The sequence below is a fragment of the Cnephaeus nilssonii genome (assembly GCF_951640355.1).
Source record: "Cnephaeus nilssonii genome assembly, chromosome: 15".
In the NCBI taxonomy this organism is placed as follows: domain Eukaryota; kingdom Metazoa; phylum Chordata; class Mammalia; order Chiroptera; family Vespertilionidae; genus Cnephaeus; species Cnephaeus nilssonii.
In genome coordinates, this window is record NC_137086.1 from 2,414,672 (window position 1) to 2,440,508 (window position 25,837).

The 25,837-nt window shown below is 46.0% G+C and overlaps 1 protein-coding gene across 2 annotated transcripts in view; it reads right to left on the minus strand.

Moving 5' to 3' along the window:
- Positions 1-25,837, minus strand: part of NOL10 (nucleolar protein 10) — a 72,585-nt gene that overhangs the window by 34,960 nt on the left and 11,788 nt on the right. For both annotated transcript variants that reach the window (XR_013814615.1, XM_079791793.1), the window contains exons 7-13: positions 25,051-25,116; positions 23,575-23,635; positions 21,717-21,802; positions 20,635-20,713; positions 19,172-19,321; positions 16,863-16,929; positions 12,990-13,042 (exon numbers count right to left, since the gene is read on the minus strand). Coding sequence is in view for 1 of the 2 variants with exons in the window: in XM_079791793.1 (XP_079647919.1) it covers positions 12,990-13,042; positions 16,863-16,929; positions 19,172-19,321; positions 20,635-20,713; positions 21,717-21,802; positions 23,575-23,635; positions 25,051-25,116 (562 nt within the window). In the remaining variant the exon portion in view is untranslated. The remainder of the gene's footprint in view (positions 1-12,989; positions 13,043-16,862; positions 16,930-19,171; positions 19,322-20,634; positions 20,714-21,716; positions 21,803-23,574; positions 23,636-25,050; positions 25,117-25,837) is intronic.

Consider the following 25,837-nt stretch of genomic DNA (forward strand, 5'->3'; position numbering starts at 1 on the left):
CTCCGTGAGTACCGAGAGGCCTAGGATGGCGTGCCTGAGCCCAGGCAGGGGAGTCAGGGCACCCGAAGCAAGCACTTAAACACACAAATGAAGCTGAGTGTAGCAACAACCACAGAGAACTTTCAGTTAATAATGGCATGCTAACTACGTATTTTTATCTCCCCTCTGTGCCAAGCCTAGTTAAAATTACAGTAAATGGATATGAAAAAAAGTATTAACCTTCAAGGACAAAAGGAACAAGAGAAAATACAGAGGTTAAGGAATTTAAGTGGTAAGTGTCGGGGTTTCAGAGGTAAAGAGAAAGGAGGGCGGGGTCGTTGAGAGCCGGCACTTCCAGACTCCTGTGTCTGGGAAGATGGCCTGAACAGAGGGGAGCGGATGGCACGGATGAGCGCCCAGGTCCCACCACCCCTAGGAGACCGGAGGATGGCTGCAGAGGGAAGGCAAGCTGCTCCACCCAGTGAGACTGGGCAAAGGTCACTTGAGCTGTGGGGCTGAAATCAGCACAATAAATGGCAGTTATCAAACTGTGTGGCCCTCGGCTCTTTTCTTAACTAAACTAGTGGCCCGGTGCATGGATTCACGCAAGTTGAAAGGAAATTAATTAGAAGAAATATTTTAATATCACTATTCTCCCTTTCTCTATAATAGAAGTGTCAACCAAGTTCACGATTGACAATGACAGATGGAAACACACACGTGTGATTGGCACCAGCTAAAGTTTTATATGTATCGCACATGTGCGAGTCAACTTAGCCTTTTATATATATAGAATAAACTTGCTTAATTAGACCTGCTTTCTGATGTAGCTAAACTTTTTCCAGCCCAGTGAAGCACTCCAACTTCTCTTTTAGGTAATCGTCAGCAACACAGCAATAAATATCAACACGAAGCAGATTATTATTATAGATCACGCAGGGAGAACAAAGGGTAAAATATGTAACTGCAGCAGTGTTTGACTATATTCTGTGCAGTGAGAAAACCTGAAGTCATTTTCAAGGTCCACCATTTCTTACTTCTTTTCAGTCGGGTCAAGTTTCTAAGCTTTCTAAATCTCCGTTTTCCAGCTAATAAAAAGAAAATAAGATTCTACCGAGTCTCCTATCTACCTACTCCAGGACTTCTGTGAAGATCAAATGAGATGAGGCACGGGAAAACGCTTCACAGACATTTGGTTAAAGTGTAAAATTTTTGCACCTGGCTAGAAAGCAAGTCAAGTTCCTAGGCTGAAGAAAATCCAAGGAGGCTAGTCACTGGGGAGAGGAAGCCCGCATTGCTACGTGACGTCATTACCCAGCACCCACACGACCGTTTTGGGCTGGCTGGGCTGTGGGCCGCATTTTGCGCCATGGGGTCTTGGCAGCACTGTCTGCGATTTGGTGGGGTGTCGCTCAGGGTGGTGGTGGCGGGGCCTGTGTCCCACGTGGGGGAAGCCGAGTGTTGCTTTGTCGGCGCCAGGTCCGTGGTGCCGTTTCTTTGTAAATGGCCAGTGTGCATCCCAGCAGCTCCTGCATTGAGCATCTGCTCCCTGGTGGTCAGTGTGCATCATAGCAACCAGTCGGACGGACACTTCGCATATTAGCCTTTTATATATATATAGATAGGAAAACGACGTTTCTTTCCAAGTCTCCCATTCATTCTTTTCTGAGAGCCTGGCCTTGAACCTCTGCTACAATCCCCGTTTGATGTTTATGGTCGTATTACACTTGAAATCCCCTGCAGTTTCCTGAGCTCACACCCACAGTTTACAGTGACAGTAACTCCAAGCAATGGCAACCTCCTCTACTCACAGCCCTTTCCTCTCCCAATGCCCCAGCTACACTAAAAGTGCTCAACCTCGACAGCTATGCCCGCACACAGGCGCACGCACAACCACCCAGGGGGCTAAAGGCGCCGGGCCAATTTTCTCGTGTGAGAAAGTGTTTATCTTTTGATCACGCACCTGGTAATGAGCACTCTCAAGACCTTGTTTTGTCATTTTATTCCTGCCAAGAGTTACACAGATGGTTCAGTGTGCTATCCTGGTTACCCCATCAGTGGTTTCCTGGTTCTAACCTACTTCCTTGCAGGGAAAGGTATTTACTAATAATTTTTCAGCATATCCTTTTGCCTTCCAATTCTTAATTCTGAAGCCCATGTGAAAACTAAGGGCAGCCTAATACAGCATTTAAAAATATCTAGAGGTGGAAACTTGGCAGAAACCAAGGAAGAATAAATTGCTTTTAAATTCATGTATACTTTTCCTCCAGGTTACACATCTCAGCAGTGCTATTCTAGGAGGATCAAAGACACTCAGCAGCTACTGTTTATCTACAGGGCACCATGCGTGGAACTAGGAAATCCTGAAGGACACATTTTAAATTCCAGCAAAATAAAATTGGCCACAGGTTTCCAAAGAAAGTCGAGGCGAGCATTGCTGGCAGAGCAAAAGAAGAGGGTAAAGGAACCCAACTTTGACTCACAGCGAATAAAATGGGGCCAACCATGAATTGTTTAAGTAACTCTCTACAACTCTAAGTAGAATATCTGTTTCAGAGTTTTCCATCTATATATCCCGCTGGTAAAAAGGCTTCTCATACATGACGATATACCATCCTATTAAGACCTACGATATGTGTGCACGCAGGGCTGTGGGAGGGAAGTAGTGGGAAGTAGAGTGCACACAGCATTCATCTATTCTGAGACGTCTCAGGATGGATCCCAAAAACGTCATGTAAAATCTCTAAAAAAGAGAAGAGCTTTACAAGAAAAACCACAAACTTAATGAAGTCTTTATGTTCAGAATGAATGGGAAGCTGTGTAGTTTGGTGGGGGAGTGATGAGAGGTAAACGACCACCTGCTATGGCTGAACCAAAAATTTAACTTTGGGCTCCCTGGCAGCCACGGTAAAAAGAGATGTACAATAGGAAGAAAAATATTTACTTGATAAAGGGACGTACACTGCTATGTCTGAAAGAGAAACTCTCTTGGAATTAAACTCAAGAAGAACATCATAGATCTTTCTTTAGGGACTCCAACACTGAGCAATATTTCTTTAAAAGAGCTTTACAAAAGAAACTTCACATGGCTGTTAAACATCAAAGAAACATACTAAATTTGTAAAGGCCAAAGTAATGTGGTCCAAGCAAACAGCCTGATGACCTACCTTGGCTCTGGCATAGTTTAGAGATGTGCAGTCCAATACTGTAGACACTAGCCACATGTGGCTATTTAAATTTAATTAAAATAAAATGAAATGGAAAATTCAGTTCCGTAGGCACATTTCAAGAGCTCAAGAGCCGCCCACGGCTAGCGGCTACCATGTCGCCGGAGCAGATCTAGCATGCTGTCACCATTGCAGAAGCTTCTACTGCGCTGGCTCACAGAATTCAAAGAAATGGGTGATAAACACGCATGAAGAGGACACTAGGTAGATAAATCCTGACACATCTACACAATAAACACTCCGCAACCACACACCATTGGAATCCAACGCGCAGCACCCAACGCCGCCGAGGATGTGAGCGCAGCACGCCCCTCCCCACTGGTGGCAGCGGCACTTCGGAAGACGGGCATTCTCACAAAGCTAAACGCTTGTCTATGACCTGGCGATTGTGCTCCTGCTGTTTATTTACCCAAAGGAGTTGAAAATTGTGTCCACAAAAAACCTGCACAGAATGTTTAAGTGCCCAAACCTGAAGCAGTTATTCAATTGGTGAATGAATAAACACATCGTGGTACCTCCAGGGGAACAGTATTTAGCAATAAAAAGAAATGAGCTATCAAGCCACAGAAAGACACGAAGGAAACAAAGATACGTTACTAAGTGAAAGAAGCCAATGTGAGAAGGCTGCATGCTGTATCATTCCAAATGTATGACATTCTAGCAAAGGCAAAACTGGAGACAGGAAAGGTCAGTGGTCGCTGGGGTTTGGGGAGGCAGGGAGAGATGAACAGGTGAGCACAGAGGATTCTGGGGCAGCAACTATTCTGTACGATACACAACAGTGGCCCTAGATCACCACACATCTGTCCAAGCCCTCAGAATGCACAGCACCAAGAGTGAGCGCCAAGGACCCTGGGTGATAACGTGTCAATGTAGGTTCACCAAGTACAACAAATGCACCACGTGGCACAGAGCGCTGACGGTAAAGGAGGGTGTGAGTGTGCGTGTGTCTAAGGAATATGTGGGAACTAGATATGCCTCTCAGTTTCGCACTGAACCTGAATGTGCTCTAAAACAGGGGTCACCGACCTTTCGGACCTCGTGGACCACCAGGGTCCGTGGACCACCGGTTGGCGACGGCTGCTCTAAAAAATAGTCAACTGAACGAATGGATGTGTGATACAACCATGTACAGCTAAGCCAAAACACAGACAGGCGGATCTTTCTTTCACTGTGCCTCACCTCCGTCATTTGCACATTGTTTTCCCAACCAAGAGTAATCCTCTGTTCAACAAGAACGTAAATATGTAACTAAAAAAGGCCTGTGCCAACGTGAAAATCAAGTACTCATTCCTGTTTGACTGTTTGCAACAACCTTCTAGAGCAATCTGAAATGCTAGTAATACAAGCCAATCCCACCTCCAACCCTCCAAAAACCATGGTGGGAAAGCTGAAGGGAAGAGGTGGGTAGAAGGGGGTTCATTATATTTCTCTCTACTTTTTGTACATTTGAAGTTTTTCCGTAAGTTTTAAAGAACGAAGTATCAATACTATTCATGCTCCCAATGAGCATGTATTGAGAGCCTCTGAAGCAGCTCACTGCCCTGGGCACCAGGGACACAGCAAAGAGTGAGACCAAAGTCCCCCCTCACGGAGCTCTCAGCCGAGCACATGGGCATGAGAAGACAAACGAACTTTCTTGGGATTTGAGAAAAACAGAATCAAGGTAAAGACAATGCAAGTCCTAGAACTTTTCTATTATTTTCTGCATAAGTTGGGCCTTTTAAAAGAATGTGGCCCAATTTCTTACCTATTTGTATAACCCACATTCTATTTTTTTCTTTCTTTTCTCTTTCCGCATTCTATTTTTAAGGAAAAGACAAAACACAGCAACAACAAACCAGAGTAGGTAAGGGCGGTTACCAATGAAACTGCCACGTGACTCCAGCTGCCGGGCACACTCAGAAACACCCTGGTTGTGACCACTCGGTTCTGTCACCGCCACCCACGTGACACAGCGAGAACCCGACAGCAGATTCACTTCCAAATCAAGTTGGTAGAGAGACCGACTTTACCAAGGGGTAAGCACCAAGGTGAAGGGACCGGCCAGAGCTGGGAGACAAGACCTTTGTCAATAATGGATTCCAACGGAATAGCTAGAGCCTGAACAGGAAGTTGCCGTTTATTTTCAAGAAGATGGGCATGCCAGATGGGTGACTGTTTAAGCAAAACAAGCATCATCGGATGCATTACAGATTTATGTCATACGTGCATCAGATATTTTCATATGGAAATTACAGGTATTTTTGCCGAGGCAGAACGAAATTAACTTTTGAAAATGTGACAGGAAACTCAGAAAATTACTTCCTGAGTGTCACACATTAATGCTTTCCCTGTGTCTGCTATTCTTGTGACCCAATAATCTTTAATGGGAAATGGAGAGGATTTCCTTTGTTGAGAAAAACGCCTCAGATGCTCTGCTACTGCCCAAGGTGCTTAGATGAAAATAGGAAGCCCACATTTCCCCTCGGTAAAGACACAAACAACTTGTTTGTAGAGAACAGAATACTTTATTGCCACCTGACTTTCGGGCCTCACTTCCCATTTGATAGTTATGAATATGCACCTGAAAAATTACAAATAGAGCACCAAGCCTTATAAAGCCAGTTCATGCATAAGATAAAATTAAACTAGGACAGATTTGCTGAGCTTGCGTTAGAAAGTAACGCCTCACCCCTTGGCATCAGCTTTGCGTCACCGCTAGAAAGGGGTGATGGAAGCCTGGAGTTTGGCATCGAACTCTTCCACTACCTGCTAGGTCCTGTCTGTAAGTGACTTACCCTCCCCCACCTTAAAATTGGGTCTTTTACCTTTCATAAGATGTCTTATCTTTCCAGATCTTTCTGAAAGGCTTGGTTTGATCTTCAAGATGTTTTTCTTGGAGAACAAAATTAAGCATATGTCCCATTTGCATTCTTGTGAATCAAGACATCTAAAACAAATGGACCTTTGAGCTCAAAGGTGAACTCAATGAATTGTGTTTTTCATTCAAATTTGTCTTTTTCTTCCCTTTCGAAGTTCTGAAAGGCCAGCCCTTCCCTCCCGCACCCTCAGTAATGAGTTTTCTTCAGCCCAATGCCCCAATATTGTCTTTACCTCACATCAGCCATCTTTTTCTCATGATCTTAGTCTTTTTCTACATCCCAAAATCATGCCTTCTCAGATGGTGCCTGGTAACATGATTCCTGAACTTTCTCCGACCCTCACCCTGAAAATATTTCTCCATGAGCACTAAGAGCCCCAAAGTCACCCCTCATCAGACCACCCTGTCCTTCCCCACCCCCACTCACATGTGGGTCACTGCCAACATTCTGCTTAATATCTACTTCTTGGCTGAATAAAACTTCTAGATTTTTTTCAGATGCTGCTTGCTGCTCAGCCCATTCTGAACTTGCTAACTATATTATTAATACCATTTCCCTTCCCCTACTCTAGCCATTGCACTGACATTTTCTGAAGTTCAAGTTCAATGTTTGAACCTCTTACCTAAGATCAGGTTCTGAAGTCAAGCAGGTAACCTAAACCCTCAGGGTGTCCTTCAGCGAGCCTCAAGGAGCACCCTTCCCGCAGGTGGGAACAGGGCCAGACGCAGCGAGTGGCCTGCATCTAGTGGCCTGGTCCTACCCAAACCCCATGTCTTCAATGATGGAAACCACATGCAGTGTGGTGACAGTAAGCGAGGTGAGGGGCCAAACATCTTTTGAAGAAAACAACAGATTCAAGCAGCCTTTTTCAAATGGCTCATCTCAACCACCTAACACAAAAAATAATACATGACTGCTTTCCCCGTTTTCCCAAGGCGACGCGTAACTAACCCTTCCTGAGACAAAGGGGAGAAGGCACTGGTCACAGGCGATGATGCTCTAGGGAGCTGGGCTGCACTCTCTTCGCTGAAAAGGCTCTTCCTCAAGTTCAGTCTGGACCTGTGCCCACCCAGTGGAATGGGTAGCTGGGTGGCTACCTACCTGAAACCCCTCCCTCCCTCCCTCCCTCCCTCCCTCCCTCTTCCCCCCTCTCCAACATCCTGGACTTAAAAGTGACTACAATAGTCCTAAATGCAAAGTAAGTGTAACAAAAATAGTAGTAAGCATGTCTCTGACTAATAAGACTATAGTTTTCTTATCTCCTTTCCAATATTTAAACATTTAAAAAATAACTATAGATGACTTCCATATTCATATACAAAATCCACTTTTTAATTATCTCCAAGACTCACAATAACATGGGGAATATTAATTAACTGGGGGAAAAGCAGATATGAATGATGTTTCTGACTACAGCGATGGAAAAATATAGCGAAGTGTCAGTGTGTTTGCTTTTGGATGGCGGAAAGGTGTTTAAGTTTCCTTCTACTTTCCTTACTCGCCATTTTCTATAGCGTGATGAGATAATGGGGGAAATGAACTTCACTTTAAAAATTTCTTATTTTATCAAATAGACTGCATCACTGCTTTCTGTTGCAATAATTAACAGCAAAACCAATGGCTAGTTGTTTTTAGTTCTTTCTCATCCTGCATTTTATGGTTTGCAACAGATTCAGCAAGCCCATATTGCATTCCTGAGAGGTTTTAGGGTTCTAAAATGTGATCATCACTTTTAGGGTTCTACATGGACACCGATATATTCAGGGTCATCTCAACATACACTAGTTCTTTCTCATCCTGCATTTTATGGTTTGCAACAGATTCAGCAAGCCCATACTGCATTCCTTGCTCACACAGAATCCGCCAGAACCTTTCCGTGCATCTTTATTTTATTCAGAATCACACTCTCTCTAAAAGCTTTATGCGGGAGTCCACATAAAGGCCCGCATCCACATAATGCCAGGTGCTCTGCCCCTGACCCCTGGAGATTGGTGGTTGCAAAAACTGTAGCAGCAATAACCAGATGGACATCGATCACGGACCAGGCACCGTGACACACGATGAAAAAGTACGTCTATTGCGCACAACTCCTTACACCACCACGCCTCTTCTGAAGTTCAAGAAACTAAAGCTCAGACAGAGTAAGTAACTCGGTCAAGGTCACGGAATTTGTAAGTGTCAAAGCTGCTACTCAAGCTCGGGTCACACTAATTCCGAAATCTAAGCTCTTTCCCCTTGCAATGTGAAGGAAGAAATGTCTTCAGATCCAGTTCTGCCATTTGCCCTTGAACAAATAATTGATTCCTCAGGTGTAAATTAGGGTTTGGATTAGATGACCTCGAATCTCCCTTCCTGCTCGAATGTTCTGTTTCAAAAGCTCCCCCGTTCTTTACGGCACACAGAAAAACCCTCAGGTGTGCAGACATCTCAGCAACTACTTGTTCAGTTTGTGTTCTGTCTTGTGCATCCTTTGTATGCTGGCAAATCCCCCAGGGAGCAATTTTCTCTGCACCTGGTACCACCTCCCTATGCCAGGAGAATATGCTGCTTTTGGCTCTGTAAATGGGGATTTCTAACAAAATTACTCTGGCACCATGTCCAGCAGCTCTCTGCTTAAACGAGCATTTTAGATGAAAATGTGATCATCACTTTTAGGGTTCTACATTGACACTGATATATTCAGGGTCATCTCAACATACACTAGTGGGCCAAAGAGCGCTCGTGTCTGGGGATTCTCCAAATATCAAGTTAGTAAATGTAAGTGAGCCGGCAGAACTGGCTTTAAACGGAAATGTATCCACTGGACCAATCCTGGTCCCGACTGAAACCCAAACCACAGGAGGCTCATCCCCAGCACTCCCAGCAGCCCCAGCGGAGCAGCACAGGGTCACACAGGAAGGAAAACAAAGGTACTGCTTTCAAAACAGTCCAGTCCTAGGTGCACAGCCAACTTTGGGACAAATTTTTTAAATGATCCAACTAAAGTTGTGTCCTTACTTTCAAGTTCTCCTTTTGTACTTTCTGTTAGCCTTTAACAGAATCACCATGAAGTCTCTGGGACAAGGCACTACTGTGAGAAATCTGCCAGCACTCCCAAGCATGGCTGCATCACACCAAGGTTCTCAGATCGGGCTGATTAGATGTATTGTCAGAGCAAAGGAACTGATCCTCATCCTACCGTATAAAATTATCTTCTGGCATACATACCAGCAATCAGCTACCCGGTAATGAGTGCTTCAGGAGCCGGGGGTACACGGGGCTCGCCTTGGAGCGACACTAACCCCTGGCTGGGTTTGGATCCCGAAGGAGACCCGAGTCCCTCAGGAGTCCACACAGTTGCCAACAGTGCTAAGTACAAAGAACCAACCTGAGATTAAATTACATTTCAGGGGAAAACCAAACCTGAAAAACAATTTCTGGCGTTAAGTCTCAGGAGTTGCAGGTGAATTAGGCCCTCGAATTTAAAGAGCAAACGAACCAAATAACAGATCCTGGTCTCTGAGGAGGCAAAGTGAATTACTGAGAAAACAGGGAAGACCAGAGAAAGTCCATCGACACCAATAAAAGAGAAATATGCAAATTGACCATACCTCCGTGACACCCACCAGCCAATCAGGAGTGTGTATGCAAGTTAACCCAACAAAGATGGTGGGTTAATTTGCATATGCAGGCACAGAGCGAAGACTGAAGGCTCCGGCCCAACCGAAGACTGAAGACTGAAGAGGCTTGTCTTCTCTGCTGCGGCCAGAGCGGAGAAGCCAAGCCTGATATATTCAGGGTCATCTCAACATACACTAGTGGGCCAAAGAGTGCTTGAGGCTTGGCTTCTCCGCTGTGGCCGGAGCGAAGGCCTGGGTCCTGGGTACCGGAGGAAAACCGGTGCCACAGTCAGGGGAAGGAAGGCATATTGCATGAATCTTTGTGCAACGGGCCTCTAGTTGGGTCATAAAAGACTAGCTAGCTATGGGAATCTGTAAGTGGTAGAGTGAGTGATCAGGACTTGCATTTAATCTATAATGAGTTAGTATTCAAGGAAGATGGTATCAGACAGAAAGGCAAAAATTAACAAGCTGAAAGAACATTAGGTTGTCTTCATTTTTCGCACAGCCCCAAAGGGGAAAGAGGTTTCCTGCCTGATTTATGAGATGCTAATACAAATCGCAGCCCAAGCCTCCTCTGCATGGCATGAGCCACGTATTCAAATTCTCTGGTCCTGGAGGCCTCAACTGAGCCCTGAGCCAAGCATCGGCTCGGTAAATCTGATGAAATCTGATGAAAAATGGCAGGCGTTCAGGCCCCAGGGCTCGCTTTGCTTTGAAGGAGGATCACAGAGAGCAGGTTCCAGGCAAAGGCCATGGCACTGAACCTCACTCGGTGCGAGGCAGCAGGCGGATGTGGGTCAGGAAGGAACACTCAGGACAAGTCCCAGCACCAGGCTTAGCTGAGCACGAATAACTTGTGCTCGCACTGTCCCCACACGCACAGTCACCTGGGAGTCGTCTCAGGATATTTTTCACAGCTTTCTGTTAAATCTGAGTTAGAAAGCTGACATTAAGGTCTTATAAGATAAGCTAACACTTGTCAAGAAAGCCGTTTCTCACCACCTGGCTAGCATCCGCCCTCTCACCCAGCCGTTTCTCACCACCTGGCTAGCATCCGCCCTCTCACCCAGGCGGTTTTATGTCCTTACTATGTGGAACATAAAACCCACCCTGAGAAATAGACCTGGAGAGTCGGAAGTGAGTAATGGGTCCCCTATAGTTCTGATTCTGTAATGGAGGTAACTAAAAATGCTTTAAGTCATTTTAAAGCCTTAGAATACTTCTACGAATACAAATTTGTATGTAAAATCTGACTTTGCACACATAACGTTATTAGCATAACTGAAAGACAGTATATCCAAATATTACAGTGCTTATAATATCAAGGGGGAAACAGTGGTTTTTCTTTTCTTATACTTTGTAACACTTGGAATGAGTAGGAATATGCATACATGGTTTGCATAAACAAAAACCTCCAGGTGTTTGTTCCTTTCAAACGTCATTTAATAAATGCAGAATGCAATACCAAAGGGAAAGAACTTGCTACTCCCCTCCCTTCCTGGACTCAGGAAATGCCCTCCTCACACGCAGTTACCCGCCGGCGGCTCCTGCCTCTCCCTCACTCCCCACACCCACTCGGTTACAGGCCTGCCTTCCAACCTTGACAACCCTCCCACTGCTACCCGCACCGCTGCCACTTGGCACCAGCGGTAAGATGGCCTCACCACAAACGTATTCAGGGCTGTCCCCCCACCACCCCCAAAGGGGCTCCTCACCTGGTCAGCAGCCCTCCCAGTGCAGCCCTCCACCCCTGGAGTGCTTTCCCCTCCCACGCTGACTGCGAGCTCCGCCATGGGAAAGGCTCCGCACTGCGGACACCGGCTTCCGGGCAGGCGCTGAGATCTAAGCACAGCAGGCACTCCCGGAGGAAGAGCAGAGACCTCCCCCAGGATGAGCAGTGAATGTTCCAGGGGGCTGACCCGGGAGAAGGCTGTGATGGGGGCAGGGGAGGCCCTTCTCGTCATCGATGCAGGTCCCCCTCTATAAACACCTCGGACACGTGCCATCTGGCAGGTTCCCCTCGATGAACACCTCGGACACGTGCCATCTGGCAGCTCAAGGACAAGGAACCTCTGAAGTGACGGCCTGCCATCAGACTCCTCTCACACTCCAGAGCCCCACGAGCCGCTCCAACAACCCGAACGGAGGCCTGGCCCAGGTAACACAGGCACCTTCCTCTTCCTCCGGACAGACGGACGGACGGACGAACGAATGAGAGCCTATCTAACCCATCCTCCTGTGGCTCAGCCAGTCTCCTCCCACAATGCAAATCATTGCGGCTCCATCCCCAGTAGGAGGCAGCCAATCAATGATTCTCTCTCATCACTGATGTTTCTCTCTCTCTCTCTCGCCCTCTCCCTTCCTCTCTGAAATCAATAAAAAGTTGTAATTTTTAAAAGGCCCATCGGAAACGTGGGGAATTTTCATAACTGGAGGCTGACAGTGGTTCTAAAGAGCTCGCCACTCTAGCTCTGATCTTCAGCACCCTCACTCTCCCCCTCCCAGATCTCAGAAAAGGGCGGTGTTTGCCGACCATAATCCAATGCCAACATGCGCTCTGCGGCATTCTGTTCGGATCGTATTCCCCACGCTCCTTTCCTACGTTACCTGAAAGGTAAAGGCGGGATGCTGCCAGGGCGGGTAAGAGGAAAGTTCTCTAAGAAACAAACAAACAACAGGCAGGACTGCAACTGCATGCCATCATTGCTCATGTCAATACCAAGTTTCTTTTATATGTTTTTTATTTTATTTTATTTTTTAAAAATATATTTCTTTATGGATTTCAGAGAGGAAGGAAGAGTGTGAGAGAGAAACATCAATGATGAGAGAGAATTACTGATCGGCTGCCTCCTGCATGCCCCCTACTGGGGATCGAGCCCGCAACCCAGGCATGTGCCCTTGGCCAGAATTGAACCCAGGACCCTTCAGTCTGCAGGCTGACACTCTATCCACTGAGCCAAACCAGCTAGGGCTATCACTTATTTTTAAAAGAAACTAACTACAGTGAGATGACCAGAAGAGTACTAGACTTTTATTTCAGAATTTGACCTTGATCACTAATAGCGGAAAGTGAGATTATGAAATACCTGAAAACAAATGTAAATCTGAAGAACTCTGCCTATTTCAATGCGATATGAAGTAGTTTCCCATAAAAGAAAGGTGACGCATTGTTTTAATGGCTCCAGGAAGCAAAGTGAACCGCGGTGTGTAACTCACACAGCTGCACGCAGACCCAAAGTCCCTCACTCTGTCCAGTTTAGAAATAAAGCACCCTTCCCTCTCCTATTTGTATCTGAGGTCCTCTGTGTACTACTTACCGGAATGTAATAGATGCCCATCTTGGGGGTTTCATTGGCGGTAAGAAGCATTCCTAAAAATAAACACAGCGAGAAGGTCAACACGTGGGAAAAGAAGAGTATCCTTTTTTACTTGTTTTCCAATTTGCACCGTTGGAGGTGCTCAGAGCACGGAGCACACGGCACCTGGGGGTCAGGCCGCGGGGCTGTGCCTGGCCTCCTCGAAGGGGCTCCTCAGGGCCAGGGAGCACCTGTCCTGGCTGCGAAGAGCCTTCCCCAGAGCGCGCAGGCCACACCGTGTGCCTTCATTTCTCAGGGGGCAGTTCACGCTTCAGACACACCGAGAGCATGGAGTGGCAATGTGCTCTTTGTTTTCCGTAAAAACGAGGAAGCTAAGAGGAAAGGTTTCTTTCTGTCAATCAGGAACCACAGGACCAAGGTAAAGCATCCCCCACAAAGCAGCTCCTAATGTCTGCATTCACGTTCACACCAACTGAACACAAAACCACTTAAGGGGAATGCTACGTGTAGCTACACCTGAAAAGACCAAAACAGCATCTAACAGCTCCTACGATACAAAAATAATTCACTCTCGGGGGAATTTTAACAGACTAACCAACAGAGTAGTTAATGATTTATTCTCCTTGGGCCAGCATTTTAGGAAAGCAAAATTAAAGCAGGGACAGCTTCCTGGCATCCAATCCAGGTTTCCCTGTAAGCCCAGCAGCAGCCTCCGAAGCCCCCCTCGGTAAGGAGCCAGCGTGCCCCGTGCCTCAGCTGCGCCCTCTGCTCTGCGCCACATCGGCCACGGACTGCTCCGTCCCCCAAGCTGCTCCCCACTCGCAGCCCCTCCCAGCACCAGGCACGTTAACAAGCTGGAATCAGCAGCCATCGGAGTCCCTGAGGCTCCCTCCGCGCCTTCACAGGGCATCTCAGGGAACCCACCTGTGAGGTGAGCACTGCCATCACCCCTCTTCCACAGATGAATAAACAAAGCTCAGAACTGGTTTGTCACGAGCTAGGGAACTTAGAGCTGAAGTGCAAACTCAAGAGCTGTTTTTTAAACACTTTTAAAATCAACCAAATTATACTTGTTTAAAAAATCCATTCAGTAGAGGAATCCACAGTGCGAAGATGTTTGGATTATCACACCAATAATCAAAATTAAATATGCCAAATGGTAAGGACAATGCTTTGATTCTGTGTTTTAAAAAGTATTTTTGCTGCCTTTGTTAATACAAAAGCTGTGGAAGTGATCGTACGCGGTTACAGGACTGAGATGTTGACAGAGCCGAGGTCAACTATAATCAGAAAGCAGGCCTCTCAGCCGAAGCCCATCTGGGACACGACTCCAAAGTGGGAGCTGGCCCTGAACTGGGACCCACCCTCCCCAACCACAGACACCCACCATGAAAACATCCAAAGCATGCAGCGAGGTCAAGAAAAGCAGGAATGTGTGTCTAATTTAAAGCAAAACAAAAACTAGAGACATTCTCACAGTTCGTACTCATGTGGGCGCCTCGTCTGGCCCTGGAGACGGAAGCTCCCTGAGGTCGCGATGCTACCCACGTCTCAATGGCAGCAAGGCCGGGGCCTCCGGACCCCGAGACGTGAGTAAAGACGACGTTCTGGGGACTGCACAGCCATGTCACAACCAAGAGAAGGCTCTTGCCGAAGCAATCCCTCTGCCTGGCTTCACTGGCAATCCTGAATTATTTAGCAGTGAAGGTTCCACGAGGGAACACAACCACATCTCCCCCACAAACCCCAGAAAGGCTCTGATTACACCGAAGCGTTCAATGCAGCGATGTTCCCACCGGAGCAGGATCTCACTTGGCCACATGTGGACAGAGACAAGCCGACCTCCGACCGGGAGGTCAGGCCTGAAACCAGCTGTAAAGGAGGAGACGGCCGCACCGGCCCGGGAGGTAGTGCAGCAGACATTCGGGTGGTGATGGGCGAGAGCGAAGGGAGGAACCCGTGCCAGGTGCTTTACATCCCACGTGCTCAGCTCTGGTCTAAGTAGGGAGCACGTGATGCCCCTGGGTAGGGCCCCAAGGACATGACAGATGACCCGAACCCCTCTTCGCTCTGTACGGGAGGACACTGACGGAATAAGGGGCGACTTCACATTTCACAGCAGAGCCGTCCCCCCCGCCCTGTAAGGTAGGTGAGCTGCACAGCTGTGAAGCCTGAAGCAGGTCTTCCCGAGCGGAAATCTGTTCTCTCCACCTGTGCTTCTGGAACCAGCGGTTCCGACAGCACAGGGCTGGGGCGGGCTCTGCCCGCCGTGAGCTCAGCAAGCACGGATGAAGCTGATGCGCACCCAAGTCCAAGGGCAGCACCGCCTCTCGGGCGCCCTGACCCACAGAGCCGGCTGAATGAGCAACAGCGCAGGAGGAGCAGGAGGGCGGGACCATTTCTCAATGCTCCGAGCAGCCTCCGTATCCGAAAACCATTCCACAACAGTCATCATGATTCGGCTTTAATTATGAGTAAGAGAGAAGATAAAGAAAGAGAAAGGTTTCAGCTTTCTAACATATGATTCAGCTCATAATGAGGAGGCACAAAACAGCGCAGCGTGGGGGAGAGGCGTGCTGAAGCCAGGGCGAGGTGGGGAGCAGCCCGCGGGCCCAGCCCAGGGAAGCGGGGGGGACTTGTCATGCTGCGCTTGCTGTCGCATGAAGTAAACTATTTGGCTGGTTTGGTGTTTGATTAATCTTATCAGCTATTTGACTGTAAGTCATGGTCTCTGTCCAAAAACGTCCCTCTTAAAACGTTGGCCTTTCAGAAAACGTTAAAATGTGTGCCTTTCAGAAAAGTGTACGTCTGCCATGAAGAGGTGGTCACTCAACAAAGCGAGCCCCTTGCCCAGCCGGAGTGGCCCAGAGGCTGAGTGCTGACCAGGCACTAAGAAGTCGCTGGCACATGCCCGCATTGTGGGCTCGATACCCAGTGGGGGCCGCGCAGGAGGCAGCCGGTCGATGTTTCTCTGTCCACCACCACCGGCCTTCCAACTTCATTCCTCCTCGGGCCACCACACCCGGGGACGCGGCGCCTCCCCTTCCCCAAATAAGCCCCCCATCATGTCATATTGTCTGGTATCAGGTCGTAGCCTAGCCTACACTGCCCCATCCCAGCATGGCCTCCCCTCCCTCCCCTCCCCTAGCCTCTTGCTCTTCTTGCACTGTTCCTCACCTGGATCATCTCGCTCCAACAACAACCAAATCTCACTCATCACTCCACACTCAGCGCAAACGAAAATCTCTGCGGCCTCCTCTAGCTGCTGTGGCTGAAGCCCCTTCCAGCAGGTCAGAGTGCTGCCTGTACACGACAGAACTTTCCTGCTCCGCCTGTGTCTCTATCAAAATGACCTGTGTATCTGTCCTCAGAGCACAACACGGTTTGAATGGGAACTATTCTCACTTTCTCTCAGACCCCACCAGTCTTCATAGATCTGCCCTGAAGGTATTGTTAAATCCTGAAATCTGCCTTGTAATTTGCATACAACATGCCAACACCCATGGTTTCATAGCCTGTGTATTATCAGGCAACCGCGGACTTCTCCCAGCCCCTACCTGGATTCCCACGCACAATCACTCATCACATCAAGGAGCTGAAGAGCTAAAACAGCATCTCACCTGCCACCTGCCTACGCTCTGTCACCAGTTCCTACTAACCGTGAGGCTGGCCGAGGACTGAGTCACTGAGAGGGCCACTTTCTGAGTCACCCACACCACCACTTCCTGCTCCTGGCTCTTCAAGTACATACAACAGCCAAGAACGGTCCTGACAAAGCCAAACCCTGTCTTAAGAAATAAACTGAGTCTAAAACCAAATAAAGCACAGCTTGGATTTGTCTCACTGAATGAGCCGAGGCTACACACTGCATACCTGAGTTGGGATAGAGGCAGACATCATTAATGTCATGTTCTGGCTCCAAGGAAGTGAATATTTTTCCCTGAAAGAGTAAGCAAAAAGGAATCGATAATTAGTTAAAGGAAGACAGCTTTTGGCAATCTCCCGTAAAGAAAATATACTGGAGATGTAACTCAAGCACACACTGGTACGTGAAGAAATACAATCGTCTCATTTGAATCATAGAATTTAAGTTTTAAAAACACCTGACAGAATTCATTTGATCAATTTATCAAATACTTTTCATTTTAGAGACAAAGAAACTGAAGCCCAGGAGGAAGAGGTGACTTATCCAAGAAAATAAACACAGTTTTAGAGATAATGTCTACACAAAAGAAAAGGGTGAAGTTTAAAATAAAGTTGTACATCAACTTAAAAAAATTTCTCTTAATCTGGGAAACACACCCTGGTTAAACTTGTTACTCAGGGAAACCAAAGGAGGTGAGATGGTCAGCATGGTGAAGTGAGGACACCACCTCCCACACCTAAACCACGGGCTCTGGGGAGACTGCATGAGATAACGAACACAGAATGACTTGCAAAATGAAATCCTGTAAATACATAAAGTGATGGTTATTATATAGTTAAGCCTAAGACATTTTTATTTTAAATGTGAGGGGAAATGTGCTTTTTTAAAAATTTAGAGAAGGGCCCTAGCCGGTTTGGCTCAATGGATAGAGCACCAACCTACAGAATGAAGAGTCCCGGGTTCGATTCTGGTCAAGGCCCGGGTTGCGGGCTCCATCCCCAGTGGGGGGCATGCAGGAGGCAGCCGATCAATGATTCTCTCTCATCATTGATGTTTCTCTCTCTCTCTCCCTCTCTCTGCTTCTCTGAAATCAATAAAAATATATTTTAAAAAAAATTAAGAGAAGGAAAGTAAGACAAAAAGACAGAAGATAAGATGGGTATGGAAAAAGGTGATAAGAAAGATAAACAAGGAAAGCCAGTCAAGCAAAACCAGACATCTGGGTGTTGGTCAAGAGGGTGCACTTAGTCATAACAACAATGCCAAAATAAAACTCACTGTAGCAACTACAGCACGAGGACTTCAAGAGCCCATGCAACAACCCCGCCAGCTCCGGCTATGTTAACTCCTTAGCAGAGGCTTCCATGGCAAAGGGGCGGCGGGCGGGGGGGTAAAGTATGGGGAAGGCGGGTATTTTGTGTTCAGTGAAAAACAGCAGCCAAGTTCTAATTCAAGACAATGAGATTCACACAGCTCCCTCCCTTTCTTCTCCAACTCCCACTGAAGCAGGAAGGGAAGAGGGAAGAAAAAAGGAAGGGGAAAGAGAACTGTAGCAGCACGGGACAAAGAAGAGGAATTCCACCTCAGGGAAAACCTGCCGCAGTTCAGGGCCTGGGAGGGTACATCCAAACTGACATCACTGGTTACCTTGAACCAGCAGGGAAGCCAGATCAAGGGTAACTTCTACTTCCCTAATATTTTATGAATCAAAAAAAATAAGACGTCTCCATTTGTAGCATTAAAAACAGGTACTGTTTAAGGATGAGTTTGGATTACCGGAAAAAGAGCAGAGAAAACCCAGCCCAAAGCACCACGCAGCCTCCCAAGAAAACCCTCCCCACCCAAAGCCAAATGCAAGCAGCTCAGTTGGTGCCGGTGGCCATCGGGTGCTTTCGCCGAGACCAGACAAGCTGGAAGCCTTCCTCCTTCCTCTCCCCTAGTCAGCCGAGGCACCGGAGCCAAGAAGCTCCTGGTGGGGGGGGGGGGGGGGGGGGAGACGGGGGGGACAACCCCCGAAGGCAGGTGATCTCCACCACAGATCCAGGGGGAACAAGGACGTAAGCTCAGGAAAGGTCAATGCTTGGGGAACGAAGAGAAAGTAAGTGCACATGAAACCAATGGCCCCGCAGCCAGGGGTTGTGACCAGGAGCCGAGCTGCGATGGGGCTGCTGGCACCTCTCCGAGCACAGGCAGCCCCGCGGGAAAGGCTGGTGCTCGCTGGTCCCTCCTCCCGCTTCCTCTCAAGAACGAATTAAAAGAAAAAAATAAAAGAGCGACACTTTTGGACTAAAGATGTCAAGTTTGTTATTAATTGAATGCAAAGAACTCTGAATGAATGTTTTCCTATTTAGTTGATGAACTAACCTTTTACTTCTCTCAAAATACTTAGGTTTTGAAATGAAAAGCAGAGGCAGATTAAAGCCAGTGATACAGGATTTTGTTACTTATTAATTAATACTTGAAGCTAGTGGACAGCACATCAAATATTCTTAAGAAAATATTATTTTAATAAAAATTTCAACAAAAACATACGTACTGAGTTCTTATTCCACATTTTGATAATTCGAGAATCTGCAGACAAAATCAAATCTAAAGAATCCTGGAAATGGACTGACTTGATGGGCAGCCCATACTGGTGATCCTTAACTAGCAGTGGCTTATCCGAGCGAAGATCATATAATAAGACCTAAAAGAAAAAGTAAGTTATTTCTGTTTAAACAAATTAAATGTTTTATCTTAAAAAGCAACTTTTAAGCTACAAAGGTGGCTGCCATTTGTTCTACTGCCTTTTTATGAGCACAATGGACACCCTCACCCAGGGTACAAAGACGCTAGTCGGCCCGCAAAAACGCTCTGAGAAATCTCTTACGTTACCCTCAGAGTGCATGGCTGTACGAGTTCAACCCTGAGCGCAGTTTGTAAGCACACTAAGATTGAGAACTACTGAGCTACACTAAGAAAGGAACAAAAAGTAAGCCTAAAAGAATGTATGTCATTTGGGAATTCAACAAATATATATACTGAGGGCCTACTATGTACCAGGCACTGTCACAGTGAGTGACAGAAACAAGCATGACAGACATAAAGAAGACAGTCCTGGGAGATTCTGGACAGATGGTGGTGGCAAGGCTATGGCTGGGGGTTGGGGGGTGTCTCTTCTGAGCCCTGCCATAGAGGCAAGAAACCTGGGGCAGCTCGATTTTCATCCCAGGTGACAGGTCCTCTCCAGACCATGAGGGCAGAGGCAGTACATGTCCTGGAAGCAGGGTCTCAGGCCTGTTTGGAGGGGAGAGCAAACTGACAAATGTATGGGCTCTGCCAGGAAGCGAGGGAGGGAGGGAGGGATTGAAACCTCTGCAGCCATTCACTCATGCTGAGCTGTGCCCCGATCGCCCGTGCAGGGGATCTGGTAAATAGTGCTAGGGGAAAGACAGATGCCTGGGACAAACACATTTTGGAATTATGTATTCAATGCATTTCTTGTCTACAGGAATTCTCAGAGCCTTCAATATATATTTAAATGCACTATGAATCTCCAAGAGTGGGAATCTGGCAGATTCCAAACTGTTTTGACCACAGAATTCTGTCCCAGGACACTCTGGGAAAATAGTTCTAAACCACAGTCAAGAGAACAGAGCCGCCTGTAGTTCCGCTCAAGAGCCTCTCAGACCACCCACTGAGGTCAGAACCAAAGTGTCGCAAGGTGCTAACAGAATACAGCACCTGGAATACTCCTTCCACTCTGGCCAAATGTACAGGGTGGGGCACAGTAGGTTTACAGTCGTCCGTATGGAAAGAACACAATAACTAATAAATGATAATAAAAGAATAAACTGTGTTTTGTGCACTCACACTGTAAACCTCCTCTGCCCCCCCACCCCCGCCCCCGTGCAATGCTTCACTTTCTGTTCCCACAGTCAAGAAGTTATGTGGCTGTTTCCCACGATACATACGTGTATCTGAACACTAAAGTGTGAAGTTTCCAGCTTAAACACTTACCTGCCCTGTGGATGTTCCAACTGCCATGGTTAAGGCACCGTTAAACTTCAGAGCAGAGATGGTTGGTAAGCTGTTCACCCTGAAAGGCAAAGCATTCCTGTTCCATGTGGACACGGCCAAGCCTCTTCCAGGAAACAAACTGATCCCAAGCTTTCCTTCAACTCTAAGGGGAAATCACTCTCTCCCTTCTTTTTAGAAGGCAACCATATCCAAGCTTTCCTAATCGAAGTAAAAATGTCTACATATAAATGTAACCAATATTCAGAAATCTGTAGGTTATCTTCAAAAATTGTAAGAATATTCTCAAAGTAGCTACAAACAACAACGAAAACTCCTAAAAATATAAAACCAGTTAAAAAGACTCAGACTGACCTCTCTCACCTTCATTAAGCCAGGACAAGGGAGTTACAGAAGCATCCCCTTTTTGCTTAAGAGCAAACATTCTCTATTCAGGCATGGATACACCCACTCCCCTTTTCAAAGTTGCCATGTCAAGCTAAAATAGAAGACTAGGGAGCACCTGGGGGCCCTGGAACCTGTGAAAGTATCAAGGAGGGAGGAATGGCTACGGCCATGAACCTGGAACGTGCTTCCCCTCAGCAGCCAAGAGCGTCATCACCAAAGCCACGCTGTGGTGGAAAGGTGCTAGCCGACAGGTCAGAAGCCAACCACAGTCCTCCTCTCACGCCTCACTGCCTGTGTCCCTGCCACCAGGCCCTGCATCCAGGCGGGGACTGCCAGCATCCTCATGTCTCTTACGCCACCTAGAGCCTCAGCCCAGAACTACAATGAGTATCCGTTTGAAACTTGCCTCCTTAGCCTCGGAAGCACATCTTTTTGCTCATCAGCAGCGGGTCTCCTGGGCCTGTCACTAGCCCTGCCTTCTAGAGTACTTCAGAGAGGAGTTCCATCTCACTTACCCACCCAGTGAGCTTTCACAGGAGAGGCTTTTTACATAATCACAAAAAATACAACCTCAGACAAGAGTCTCAAGAGGTTCATCCTTTAGTAACCAACCTTAATTTAGTATTGATACATCAGAAGCGGACGAATATTTAAACTGCACGTTCACGTCTACTTACTCTGAATCTGCTGTGACACTACTTAACGCACAGTCCAACAGGCCAACTCTGCTTCGAACCCGTGGGTCCCAGCACTCCACTCGACCCTAAACGAACAGAAACCAGCAACTTCAAATAACAGCTGCTACTGGAAAATTTTTAGATGAATACCAAAAAAAGCCTTAATGATAAAAAATATACACATCACAAAGATCAAAAAAATTATTTACAGTATTAACCATCTTATAAGCAAGACCTCGAATATACTTGGCAATGTGATATTCTATGCTTATCAAATCCCAAGCCCCAACAATCACGGAATCTCAGGAAGCCCAGCCTTTGGGCTGGGGGTCTACTCCCCCTCACCAGGTCTCAGGGCTGGGCTGGTGGAAGAGGAGCCTCAATACATAACTCCTTTTTAAAAATATATATATTTTTAATGATTTCAGAGAAGAAGAGAGAGGGATAGAGAGATAGAAACATCAATGATGAGAATCATTGATTGGCTGCCTCCTGCACGCCCCCTACTGAGGGGGATTGAGACAGCAACCGAGGCATGTGCCCTTGCTTGGAATTGAACCTGGGACCCTTTAGTCTGCAGGCAGCCACTCTCCACTGAGCCAACCAGCTAGGGCCATAACTCCTTTTTCAGAGCATTTTCCTGTTATCTAGCATATATTGTTCTGTTAGGACTCTATCTAAAACTGATTTATTTATTTTTACAAAAACTATTTAAAAACTTCCCCTTGGTAATCTCAGGAAAAGTAATTACCAAGAGAATGCTTCATTGGCCTGATTAGGCATAACAGTATCATAACACATTCAATGTAGTTTTACATATTCCCATTAAGTCAACATCATGTGTCCCATTTCAAATCCTCACCTCCTAACATAAAAATAACTTGAGTAAAGACCTGAATTTCATCCACATGGGATCGATTTAATAAACAAACAATGGAACCCTGCCCATATGTTTACAAAAGTTAGTTTTGTATTGTAAGTAATTATAAGTACCAATGTATAAAAATGCACATTTATATACTGTCACGTTAAAAAAAGAAAACAAGTGGAGAACCATGATAAATTTCTTTTTTGTAAAATACTTAAAAAAACGTGATACTAGCACATATGCACACCTGCACATACTCAGAAAACCCAAAGGGATAATACTGCAAACTGTTAACTCGGTAGCTCTCGGTGTGCAGTCTGGAGGCTGAGAGGCACAGAGGACACGTTTAAGTACTAGATGTCTGACATACTTCCTCTTTACTTTTCTATGAGAATTTTAATTGTCATTAGAAGTGCGAATCTAGAAAAACTCCTGACCAGCGTGAAGGACACCGATTCAGAGGCACTGCGGTTTAAAAGGCACGTGGTGTGTATTTATTGGATGCTACTCTCCAGGACGTACCAACCACAATCCCATCTGCCTTTACAGCGATAATGGCGTAAAGGATGCTTCCCTGGTTCTCACTGGCACCTTTATGAACTGGCAAGGTGAGGATTACCATCTCCATTTCACCCGAGGAAACAGCCCCCGGGAAAGTAACTAAGGAAACTAATAAGCAGCAGAGAGGGGGCTCCATGACACAGCGCCTCCTGTAAGAACAACCGCGGCCACACTGCTCCCCAGAAGCTGGGACCCAGCAGTGACTCCCCACCCAGCTCCAGAAGGTCAGGGTCAGAGTGCGCCTCGTCAGCTGCAGAGCGGGGCGGTCGCCAGCAGCTGTAGCAGCTTTCCACACAAAAAGCAAACCAGTGGCTTGTGGCTTCATTAGCACCGGCTCCTAGGAGCCCAGCAACTCTGTCTTTAAATACAATTTCGTTCATTACCAAACGTAAACAAACACTTCTAAACAATCAGGTCAGTTATGCTCACCTCCACTGTTCCTGTGGCAAACAAGCCGTGCACTGAATTTATGTCACAAACGTTGTTCTCCCTAAAACAGTAAAGCAACAGGGAGAACATATTAGTGTCCCCCAGGGGGAGGGACACCCAATAAACTTCCATCAAGTCAACCAAGTGCAATGGAGAAAGAAGACGTGTGATGCTCACTGATCTACTTGTGAAAACACCAGGCATGACGGGTAAGTGCCCGGAGCACAGCGACCGCAAGTGTCTGATCCCTCGGGTGACACTCTATCTCCCAGGGGATGAGACAGCAAAGAACTTCCTCCTGAAATACCAGTCCACGGCCATGAGAATAAACGTGCGTTCCACTTTCTCAATATATTTTCTCCCCAGGCAAAAACACTGGCTGTGACTGTGCCAACCCTGAGATCTGACTAGTTTAAGCTGGGTTTACTGCTCTAGGCCTCATTTTCCTTGTCTGTAGAATGAAGATGTCACCCACCTCATTTAATTGTTGTGATGATTAAATGGAAAAACTAAAAAATGTTCCACACAGCGTCTAGAGTTACAAGATACTCAATAATAACGGCTGTTATTATAAATAGAAAACTGTGCAGCTAAAGAGCAGATAACTTATTATTCAACAATGCATCATAAAGTTACTATCATATTTTAAATAAAATAAGAGCATTTCAAGTCAATGTGAAAAGAAATAGTGAGAATGTACTTGGTTTTATCACTACATGTTCTTCCAACTTTAAAAACCCTTTCAGAGCAACAAGGAAAACCCAACAAGCTCTTTACATACATAGATGAGGAGTAATCCAGCTTCCATCCCTCACTAGCTGTGTGACTTGTTCACACTACTTACTCTCTCTGAGCCTCAGCTGCCCTATCTGTAAAATGCAGCTAATAATAGCACCTACCATAAAAATTTGTTATAAGTTTAGAATGAGTTGATATACATAAAATACTGAATAATGCCTGGCATAGAAAGCCCTTTTACTATTATTGCTGTTGTTATTACTCAACATTATGATGATGATGATGACAGATTCAGATTCTTCCTAAAAGGACTTCTCTTTAAATAAAACAAAAGTTTAGACAATAAGGTATAAAAGGAAAATGGAAAAAAAACCACCTTAACTTTCTGCTAGCAACAACATAAAAGATGATAATTTTTAAATGTTATTCCAAGTTAATTCACAATTTCTCCACAAGAAAATGTATCACAAGACAAAATCATGAAGGGAAAGTTAAAGAACACTACAAAAAATAATAAACTGAATTTTTTACTGAGTTTTAAAACTTTCAAGTCTATTTTCTAAAAATTAAAAATTTCAAGAAGTCACCAGATGTTTTAGCGAATTTTTTGTTTAAGAAAAAACTTAATGCTACTTTTTAATTAAGTTGCCCAGGGTAGTGCTTGATAACAATTTGAGCATCTGGCTCCATCTCCTGGTCCAAATAAATACTGCAGGTTTCTTAAAACAAAATACTCACGCAGCATCAGTTTGTAGAGGATTTAGGTACCGTCCTTGTTCTAAGTTTAACCTATAAACTTCAGAGCTGCAAAATAATACACAAAGTTAAAAATATGGCAAACTAAAAAACAGCAAAAAATATGGCAAACTACTTTTCTTCAAATAAGTATGATTTTTAGAAATATATATATAAAGGGGTGGGCAAAAGTAGGTTTACAGTTGTGAGTTCATGAAAATTTATTCTTGCATTATTTATTATTATATTCTTTTCCATACAAACATCTGTAAACCTGCTTTTGCCCACCTTGTGTGTGTGTGTGTGTGTGTATCTCATAAGGCATCGCTTCCTTTTGTAAAATACAAAAGTGTACTTACTCTAAACCTAAAAAAGAATCACCTTGTGTGTAAGTTTGTTCAAGCATATAAGTGATTTAAACCACCCATGTGCCAAGGAAATATTATGAAGTCATTAGGTAGACTGTAATTTACAATAACATGGAGAGTACAAGATCCAAAATGTACCTATATCTATAATAATAAAAGCGTAATGCACTAATTAGACCAGACGTCCTTCTGGATGACCTTCCGGACGAAGCCAGGGCTGTGAGGGAAGCCCGGGTCCCGGGTGCCAGAGGGAAGCCCGGGTCCCGGGTGCCAGAGGGAAGCCCGGGTCCCGGGTGCCAGAGGGAAGCCAGGGTCCCGGGTGCCAGAGGGAAGCCAGGGTCCCGGGTGCCAGAGGGAAGCCGGTGCTGGCAGCTGGGGGAAGGAGGGCCTACTCTTGCACGAATTGCGTGCATTGGACCTCT